The sequence below is a fragment of the Sorghum bicolor genome, chromosome 6 (genome assembly GCF_000003195.3).
Source record: "Sorghum bicolor cultivar BTx623 chromosome 6, Sorghum_bicolor_NCBIv3, whole genome shotgun sequence".
In the NCBI taxonomy this organism is placed as follows: Eukaryota; Viridiplantae; Streptophyta; class Magnoliopsida; order Poales; family Poaceae; genus Sorghum; species Sorghum bicolor.
In genome coordinates, this window is record NC_012875.2 from 8,976,121 (window position 1) to 8,986,212 (window position 10,092).

General features: G+C 39.9%; 1 protein-coding gene across 1 annotated transcript; it reads left to right on the forward strand.

The window, feature by feature from the left end:
• LOC8069423 (probable protein S-acyltransferase 14) lies at nt 419-6,255 on the forward strand. The gene is made up of 7 exons (XM_002446161.2): nt 419-877; nt 1,392-1,635; nt 1,743-1,834; nt 4,297-4,420; nt 4,498-4,583; nt 4,657-4,722; nt 5,632-6,255. The coding sequence occupies exons 1-7, from the start codon at nt 665-667 to the stop codon at nt 5,755-5,757; spliced, it is 951 nt and encodes a 316-aa protein (XP_002446206.1). The 5' UTR covers nt 419-664; the 3' UTR covers nt 5,758-6,255.

Below are 10,092 nucleotides of genomic sequence, written 5' to 3' on the forward strand. Positions count from 1 at the left end.
CTAAATTACATCTAAGATATGTACAAACTCAAATTGTCTATCCCTAGTTGCCCCATAATAAAACAGCTCACTTTTTTGGAAATTGATCTTGAGCCGTTCAAAAGCACAAACTAAAAGCTTTGTGTTTTTGGCTCTCTCAAGATCATAGTAGCTAGATAAAATTTGTCCAATTTAGCTCCAATTCATCTAAATAGTAGGACTAATAGGTGAGCTAATTTTTATATAAGTCGTAACTAGTTGTTATTAACCAACTAGCTAGCCAATCATAGTTAATTTGGATTAATTTTAGCCTAAATTAGTAACTAGCCATGTGTATCAAACATGCCTTAGAATTTAACATAATTTTAGCAATTTTAAACGAACTTCATATGAATTTGATTTCTAAATCGCTTTCAAAATAGGACGAAGCGACAAGGAAAAGGTAGAACGCGTCACCGAAGCAAATCTAGAAGCAAAGAACAAGAACGCGGCGAGGTCCAGGTCCACCTCTAGCTCTGACCTGCCCGGCGGCCCCGTCTTCTTCTTCCTTAATCTCAAATTCCCAATCCTCCTCCGACGCCTCGTTTTCCTGGATCATCCAGGCGGGGGACGCCGGTGTCTTGCTCGCTTCTCCTCCCTGGTTGCTCGAGGCAGCCGTGCTGGAGGCGGCGGTGGCGGGGGGACCATGTACAGATCGGCAGGGGTCGCGATGGCGTGGAACGTGTTCCGGTTCTGCACGGCTCTCCGTGGGCTGGGTTCCATCATGATCCTGCTCGTTCTCGCCATCGTCGGCGTCACCTACTACGCTGTCGTCCTCTGCAACTACGGCCCCGCCCTCCTCACCGGCGGCGGCACCACTCTCGCCGCGTTTGCCGTCCTGCTCCTCTTCCACTTCCTGGTGCGTATCCTCACGTAGCTTGTGGTTGGGGGGGTGGGGTGGGGAGACTCCGGTGGTTCCTCTGTCGGGCGAAATATCTGCTCTTTTGGTGGAGAAGCTGGTAATATCAGCGGGTTTGGGTATCATTGGGTGCCGATCTTAGTTCTTGGAAGCAATTTTGTTATATCGTATGGATTTTGGATATCGCTGGATGGGTCTGTCTTGATTCGGCTACAATTGTTGTTTTACTAATATGGTTTGTGACAACATGGTACATTTGTTAATAGAGGGTACGTCAAATGTTAAAATGGACCCAATTATGCTGAATGAAGTCTAATAAGAAAAATAAAGTTTTCTAAATGATCCGATCAAATGCATTTGAGCACTACTAATTGTAGAACCATAAGGTTGGCTGAATTTCTGGTGCTTTGTGTTCCAACATAGTTAACTGTAAACATTAGCAAAATTACCTTACACCCTTTTCTCTCAGTTTTGTTTAGTGTGCTAATAACATAATTTACTTTCTGTTTTGCAGCTTGCTATGCTTTTATGGAGTTATTTTTCTGTCGTGTTCACCGACCCTGGTTCTGTTCCACCAAATTGGAATCTTGATTTTGATGTGGAGAGGGGAGAAACTGCTCCTCTCGCTACCTCAGAGTTCAGTAGCCAGATGAACTCACAACAATCGGTGGCTCTTGGCAATACGGCAAATCCAAGGGTTAGGTACTGTAGGAAGTGCAACCAGTTGAAGCCACCTCGGTGCCACCATTGCTCTGTTTGTAAGTATATATAGATGGTTTAATCTTTAGGATCAGCTTTATGTTTTGTCAGCTGTCATGAATTGGCTAATATCTTTCTTGTGTGCTTTGCCTCTACATGATTTCAGGTGGAAGATGTGTTCTTAAGATGGATCATCATTGTGTGTGGGTTGTTAATTGTGTTGGGGCACTGAACTACAAATACTTTCTTCTCTTCCTGGTATAATACTACTATACCTGATGTATGCTCCTTTTTGAGTAGGAAGATAGATTGACCTTTGGGTTTCAAAGTTTGTGGTTGATGTATTAAGGTTTTATAAAAAACATGGCCAGTAGTGGAAGATGGCCCTATGGTATTGCACAAGGCCAATCTTAGTGGGGGTTTCATCCTCATTTATTAATGGTGTCACATCGACACAAGTGATGAGGTGGCAAAGACTTGACATTGTTTCCTAGTGAATGGAAGCCTATCTAACCTCCATTGAGAGCTCACAGTTTCCAGTCCACGTGTTTTGACCTATCTTGTGCGGTTCGATCCTCATTGCCCGCCGTGCCTCCTTGTTTATCATGAATATATAGTTTATTGTATGTGTCTATGCGACTTTATTACATATATATGAATATTGATTGAAGTAAATTAAACTATTTCTGTTGACCACTATTTTATGCTCGTACTTAATTTAAATAATATTGAGAGTAGCTACATTGTTCATATGACAATGATCACAACACTATGTAGCTATTTAAAGCTGTGACTAGCTTATGAAACTGTGAGATGAAACTATGCATTGAGAGTGATTATTTCATTCATCGACCAAAACTTGTAAAGTTGATGTGCCACTCTTGGAAATAGTGCAATGAAACACACCACCCCCTGGTACCTGGGCCGCGACCACTGCCACTAACCCTGTATGGCCACACCGTTAATACAGTATGGCACACTGCCATTATTATTATTGGGTTGCCAGTGAGGGGTCTTTATTTTCGTGCATCCAGGGTTTGAAGTGACAACTCCCTAACTTGGGTCTGAGGAGCTAACCGTTACGGTATGAAAGCATTGGGCATGTCCTAAGTTCTATAATGCAGGAAGTGAGTCTAGCTCAACTGGTTGGGTGAGAGATGTGGTCATGCACCCAACCACATAGGTTGAAGTCCTTTCTCAGCTTTAATGTTTGTGCCTATTTTCTTCTTAGTGAAAATCACCTAGTTCCTACTAGGTTGGTCACATTTTTTTAAGTTATATCTATCATGCAATGATCCAAATTATGGGCAACTTGCCATTTCCTATAATGCTGACAGGATGTTTGTGGCTTATGCTTTAACCCTGTCTTAATAAGAAATTGATTTTCTTCTATCTTTTGTGCAATGTTCCACATGTTTCCATAAGTTTTGAATGTAAAACTAAATATGTTATTGCTTGAAATGATTTGTTTTCATAAACTATTAGTTAACCATCAGTACTATATCAGTTTCTGCTTTTGGTTAACCATCAGTACTATATCAGTTTCTGCTTTTGGATTGCACTGCTTAATAGATGACTCTTATAACATGTGTGAAATATGAGTAGCTAAACTCCTCTGAGCTAACTATAGTATCATTGCTAACCCAGGTTACTGCTTGATCAGTTAACCTAGCTAAAGCTGCTTCCCAATCCCATATAACATAAATCTCAAAATCCAAGTACATTTGTTCAATCTCTTCTGTTCTCCACTTAAAACCCTAAATCTGTTACATGTTGCAGTTGGCATATCAGAAACTGTCCTTGTGAATAATGTTCTTGACCTTACAAAACTGAACATTTTCATTCACTGTGCCTGGTGCCTAATTATATCTCAGGTTTCAGAAATAGATATAACAATGTTACAGTGCATCTGTGAACTAGTTAGGCAGTATCAACAAAATGACAGAGCTGTCATAAACTATTTATGCTTATGGAGATGCCATAAATACTACTACATCAGCTTCAGAACTGCTGACTTACCTTTTATGATGTCCGTGTTATCTAATTTGTGACACTATTGCTTGTTTCTTATCTTATAAATGTTTAAATGTCAAGCTATCATTTTTCATCTATAAGATTGTGCATAATGTTTTGTGACACTATAGCTTGTGCATAATGTTTTGATTTGACATGATACCATAGTCTGTTACCACCCTTTGCCCAAAAAAACACAATTTGTCTATTAGAAATCTGTCACTAGTAACTTTTGCTAACCATTCATTTGATCCTCATCATTGATTAAAAGCATATTTTTTTTCTGGAACATGTAGGAGAGCTGCTTATCATTGTATTAGAGGAGAGAGAGGGAGAGAGAGAAGAGAGGGAGGGAGGGAGGGAGGGAGAGGGAGGGAGAAAATTAATAATTTTGAATCACAAAGTGCTACCTCAGTTGTGTAACATGGAAATATTTTTTTTGATCAAATGTAACATGGAAATATGCTAAGTGAGAGCTGAAAGTTTGAAGCAACTGCACTTGTTTATGATGTGACCAGTGTACTGTAATAACTATTCTGTTTATAATGTTTTTTTAACTTATTCTGTTTATAATGTTAACATTGTAAACACTGCTGTTAAGTGCTTGGCTTTTAGATTTGTTGTGAATTGGTCTGTTGCACTCCACATTTCTGTCTATTCTGTTGTTTTGAAAAGTGAAACCATTTTCATTTTGTGGTGCCATGCAGTTTTACACCTTCCTCGAGACAACTCTTGTCACACTCTCTTTATTGCCTCACTTCATAGCCTTCTTCAGCGATGTTGAGATCCCAGGAAGTCCTGCAGCACTTGCAACCACATTTCTCACCTTTGGTAATTGCATTACAGTTATATAAAAAAAATGCTCTGTATGATTCATCAGGTATCAACTAAATTGTTCTTTCTTGCAGTGTTGAACCTGGCCTTTTCCTTGAGCGTTTTTGGTTTTATGATTATGCATATTTCACTTGTTTCTGCTAATACAACAACAATTGAGGCAAGCATCTAGCATTATGTTGTTAAGCATTTTTTAAATGTAGATGTCATTAATTTGTTACCTTGATGTACAGGCATATGAGAAGAAGACAACTCCACATTGGATATATGATCTTGGCCGGAAGAGGAATTTTGCTCAGGTTAGTCTGTATTGGATTTTTAGTTTTTATATAACTTTATTTTCTCATTGTATAGTAATCATGCACCAACATATAACTTTATTACTGCATGTGAATGAAGATGCAAGTAGCTGAGACATCCATGATAGCTTTTGTCTTATTTGTATAACAAAACATTGTGAGATTGTGGTTATTCAAGACTTGATGTGGCACACGAGTGAAACCATTGGAGATGGACTAATAAAATGAAACTGTTTGAGATGAATTAACGCAAAGTGCCTAACTTATCCGAGCAGCAGGTCATGTAAATCTTATTGATTGGAGCTGCACAAATTTTGAGTGTAATATACTAAAGATCATTTTTTAAGTGGTGATATAACTGTCCAAGCTAAGATTTCATTAATTCACTTCCGAAGTTCCGATTCCTTGTATTCTCTTGTTCATAGAATGCCATGATCAGTGAAAAATCAATGGAAACCCAACAAAGTTGGCAGTCCTTTTTGAAGTTAGAACATATATTCAACATCGCTTTTCTTTTATTCCCCTTGTTTTGTAGCCTGTGTTAGGTACGTCATTGTAAGATGGCAGGCTGGAGACCATGCCCTCAGTGTGTTGAGGATTTAAGCTTTATATAGTTCTTCTAGGAGAAAGAATATCAATAGAAATGGGCCTCTCTACATGTTATGCTGATGGGCAGAATCAATCCAGGCAAAAAAAAAAAAAAAAACCACAGAACCATTATATCTTAGGAACCTAATCAGAGCAATGTAGGAAATAGAAGTTGGAAAGAGCCTTCCAGCCTTAGTAGCCTTGGGCATAGACCTGCCATTACTGTAGCGATGGTAGCAATTGGCTGCTAATACCGGCATGTGCAAGTTACTTTCCTACAAATCTATCAAAGACTTTAGTTGACGAATGTTTTGTTACCAGGTTTTTGGAAATGACAAAAAATATTGGTTCATCCCTGCATACTCAGAAGAGGATTTGAGAAGAATTCCAGCTCTACAGGGTCTTGATTATCCTGTGAGACCAGATTTTGATGGTCAGGAACTGTAATGGAGCAATTTTGCCAGTGTCCTCGTCAGATACCTCAGTGTTCGACATCTACTGATATAACTGACAGCATCGCTGATTGCGCTATGCAAGGCATCAAATGAAATGTTCAGAAGATGATTTTAGTAACCATGAGTGATTCATTTGTTGCACTTCATGTATGTGACGAAGTGGAATTCTTCCTACAGGAAGTTTGTTGTGATGTAAATTAGTTTTGGCGCCTGCTTGGATGGACCAAATCTTGACGTAATCCACACGGATGCGCCAGGGTTTTGGACTTAATTCTTGGTCCATCCACGTGGATTGGGATGGGTTTCATTCCATCCAAACTGGGCATTAGTGTGTATCAAATAGTCTTGTACTTCAGTTTAGTTATGCAATACAAATACAATTTGAGATAATTTGTGCCGCTTTTATACACTACTATCAATAGTAAATGGATAAGCGTTGTGTAATTCATAAGACCTTGTACAAGTACAACGTGTTCTTTACATTGCCCAAGTACGTGTTCTATCTATTAAAGGACTACTAGTAATGCAGTGCTCACGCTGTTGTTCGAGACTGATTTGATTGACAGTGCTGCTTTTGCTATCCAATTCAGCTTTGAATACGAACTACAAGTAGGAACTTTTGATACAATTTAGCTTTGGTTACAAACTAAAAGTAGCAACTTGATATGCACAAAGCATATGACAGGGTGGAGCCGTGCTTTCTGGAAAAAATAACGGGGAAGTTGGGCTTTGACCAGAGATGGATCAACTTAATGACTGTGTGTGTTTCTTCGGTCCGGTATAGAGTTAGGGCCTGTTTGGTTCCTCTTGCTAAAATTTAGCTAGCTAAAATTATTTTAGCTACTCTTGAATAACTAATGGAACTAAACTATTTTAGCTTCTTTTAGTCAATGTGTTTGGAACTTTAGCTACTAAAGTGACTAAGGGAAACCAAATAGGGCCTTCGATTTGTTTTTCTCGCCAACAAGGGGTGCGAGGCAGGGGTTCCCTTGTCTCTATATTTGTTTCTTCTAGTGGTAGAAGGATTGTCGAGTTTGATTAATGGTGCTGAAGAGGGAAGAATTGGATTGCTGATGATTCATGATTGTTTACTTTCCAAATATCTTTAAAATTCCCTATCACTCGAATCTTTGGACGTATACATAGAGCATTAAATATATTACTCTCTCAACCTCTCTTGTTGTTATAACCCTAAAATGACAAATCCATTTGAGGGACCCTCTCTCGCTAATTCTCTCTGGAAAATATGAATTAGCATTTTAGAATTGGCACTAAACTAGGGGGGTCAGACTTGTATTTATAGTTCCCTAGGAAGCACGACAACCCTAGGATCAAACCGACCTTGATAGACGGTCAAGATTACTTCTCAAAGGCGGTGGAGGCAGGATCCGCGAGGTGGAAGATGATTGGTGGAAGGGCTCGAGCAGCCGCTCCCGTCCATGGCCTGGGTGCCTTCCTGAGTCTTCATTGTTTCTGAGTTGTAGTTCGCGTATTCTCTCAATGTAAATCCGACATGTGGACCATCTTTGGTTTGTTTTCAACTGACACCCTACAGAAATAGATATTCACCAAAACTCGTGGAATTCTGTAAGTGATAACCATATATCTACTAGGTGCTTGCAAATAGGTCCATGTTCATGTTTAGTTGACTGTTAAAGTTAGGAGTTATCTACCGTCAACAGGGAACTCGTTGATCACTTTCTAAGCTGTGTTCTGGGACTTCCCCGATCACAGCTTAGGGACCGCTCTCCTCGGTTACATATGAATTAGACTTATATACAACTGAGAGGTGATTTTAATTTTTTAGACCTTGCTAAAAGGCTCATATTTCGCCTTCCAGCAAGCTCGGAGACTACATCGGTACGATGCATTTGGCGATGCATCTCAGTATCAGATTTTTTTGCAGATTTTTCTTTTCTAGACCCTGGCACCACGTGGCTATTTCACCTACTACCAGGCTCGAGGACTAAGTGGGCACATTTCACCTTGCGGTGAATATGCTTGTTTTTTCAAAACCTATACTTTTCATAAAAGTAAAATAGGCACACTTCATCAGGAAAGAAATCTTTTTTTCTCAAGAGCACCATGCATTATTTGGACAACCTGCTTCTTCGGTGTCAATGGTGGTCGACTGTCGTCTATGCTGGTTAAAGAAGCTCAAGATGGTATGTCACATCACAATACATAGTGCTTGAGGACTAGCTGTGGGGGTATAAGTCCCTATACCCTTACGGCTAGGCTTGATCGATATGCTTGGAGTTCCGTGCAAGGAAGGTAGTCATGGAGATCAAACAAGATCTTAGCCGGTTAGAATAGGAATTGATATCCAACTATCTATAGCAATTATAATCGACTAGGATTATTTTCCAGATTTGTAACCTTATCCCCCAGACTATATGATGATATTAGTTATGCACACTGAGAAATAATCCGCAAGTGTACGGATATCGGTGAGCACTTCACCCGAGAGATAGTCCAGAGTATCATTATTTATATTTTTACAACTAGGAGAAAGCGTGCATCTGACTAACCCAAATCTATACTTAACCCCTGGGCTTGCAAGACAAGGTAGTGAGATATAAGCGATATAGAGAGAATTCCTTCGTCAGTGTTCCTCTAACCTATGGTAAGTTGTGTGGTTATTGTTCTAAAGGGGTACCTAGAGAAAAGAGACACCTCAGAGAGTGCTTAACCTTGGTACGCTAAATCCTACCTTACCTCCTGAGGGAACATGGATTACAGAGACACGAGGAGGATGTCACTTCCCCCCAATGCTACCACAAATTCTGGCCACATAGGGAGTATCTATGAGTATTCCTAGCCCAAGCACCACGCTTATGCTATGAATGATTACTCTATTCCTAATGCAAAGCAAATAAAGTAAACCCATAAATCAAAGAACAATAAGAACAATAAACTTACTAGTACTATTAGAAGTCGAATTGCTAAATGATTCTAAAACTAAGCCTTGAGTTAGGAGACTTGATCCCACAGATACAAGAAAGAAGACACAGACAAGCCGAGTTTCCTCCACTTCTATCTCCACCTTATACTATCTCAATCTCTCTTGTTGCTAAAACCAGGGACCCCTCTCTGGCTAATTCTCTCTGAAAAATATAAATTAGGGTTTCAGAATTGGCTCTGAGCCAGGTGGTTAGGCTTGTATTTATAGCCCCCTAGGAGGCACCATAGCCCTTAGATAAAACCAACCTTGATAGATGGCCAAGATTACTCCTCAAAGGCGGTGGAGGCAGGATCCATGAGGTTGAATATGATTGGTGGAGGTGGATGGGCGCCCGCCCCTACCCCTTGGGCGGCCGCCCGGCTCTCGAGCCGATTTGGGCTCCCGTTTAGTCCAGAGCCTCCTCGAGTCTTCTAGATTGTTCCTGAGTTGTAGTTCGTGGTGTTCTCTCTATGTAAATTTGACATGTGGACCATCTTTGTTTGTTTTCAGCTGACACCCTGCAAAAATAGACATTCACCAAAACTTATGGAATTTTGTTGGTGATAACCCTATATCTACTAGGTGTTTTGCATATAGGTCCATTTGCATGTCTAGTTGACGGTTAAAATTAGGAGTTATCTATCGTCAACAACTCCCCCAAGCTTACCCTTTGCTCGTCTCTAAGCAAAAATAAACTCCGTGATGGATCAGGAGTTTCTACAATGCTTTCACGCCTTAAAAGTACTATGCGCTCAAACAAGAATTCTCCTCGGGATTAGAGTAAAATATTCTGACTCAAAACTTACTCATATTACCTTCCACCATAGGGCTTGTAACCATCACTTGGGTCTTGAGCAGTTGAAAGACAGAACAGTCAAGTCAAGCACTATTTTTCTTGCTCTTTGATCAACTATTATTCTGGAGTTTTTTGTAAGATTTTCAAATAAAACTCAGAGTTTCCTTGTATGACCCTTTCAAGTCTCCCATTTGTGGTATTTGTGGATTCTTACTAAGGCATGAATGATGTATACCTTCTCTCTACTTTCAGAATATGTGGTATTTGTGGAATTAAGGCATAGTGGCACTATGCCCTCTCTCTCACCCTACATCTAATAGGCTTATGTAGAGCTCATAGGTGGGGAGGCAGCTCAAACATACTTCCAGACATATGTTGTATAGTTAAACCGTGGATCCAGAGAAACTAGTCATACAATCAAATCATATGTGCATGTGGATGAGAGGAATGAAATGAGTGATATGAATGGTGATGATGATAATGGCGGCGATCTAATTCTGCATTTGCTCCTTGGGGATATTTACTTCCCTTATCTGGAACTCTAGAAACTTTGGGGAGTACATGGGCTGCTCATTCATTTTTTTCTT

Coding starts and splice junctions, on each gene's coding strand:
- LOC8069423 (XM_002446161.2), top strand. CDS start 665: ATGTACAGATCGGCAGGGGTCGCGATGGCGTGGAACGTGTTCCGGTTC. Junction 878..1,391: donor TGCTCCTCTTCCACTTCCTG/GTGCGTATCCTC, acceptor TCTGTTTTGCAG/CTTGCTATGCTTTTATGGAG. Junction 4,584..4,656: donor CTAATACAACAACAATTGAG/GCAAGCATCTAG, acceptor CTTGATGTACAG/GCATATGAGAAGAAGACAAC.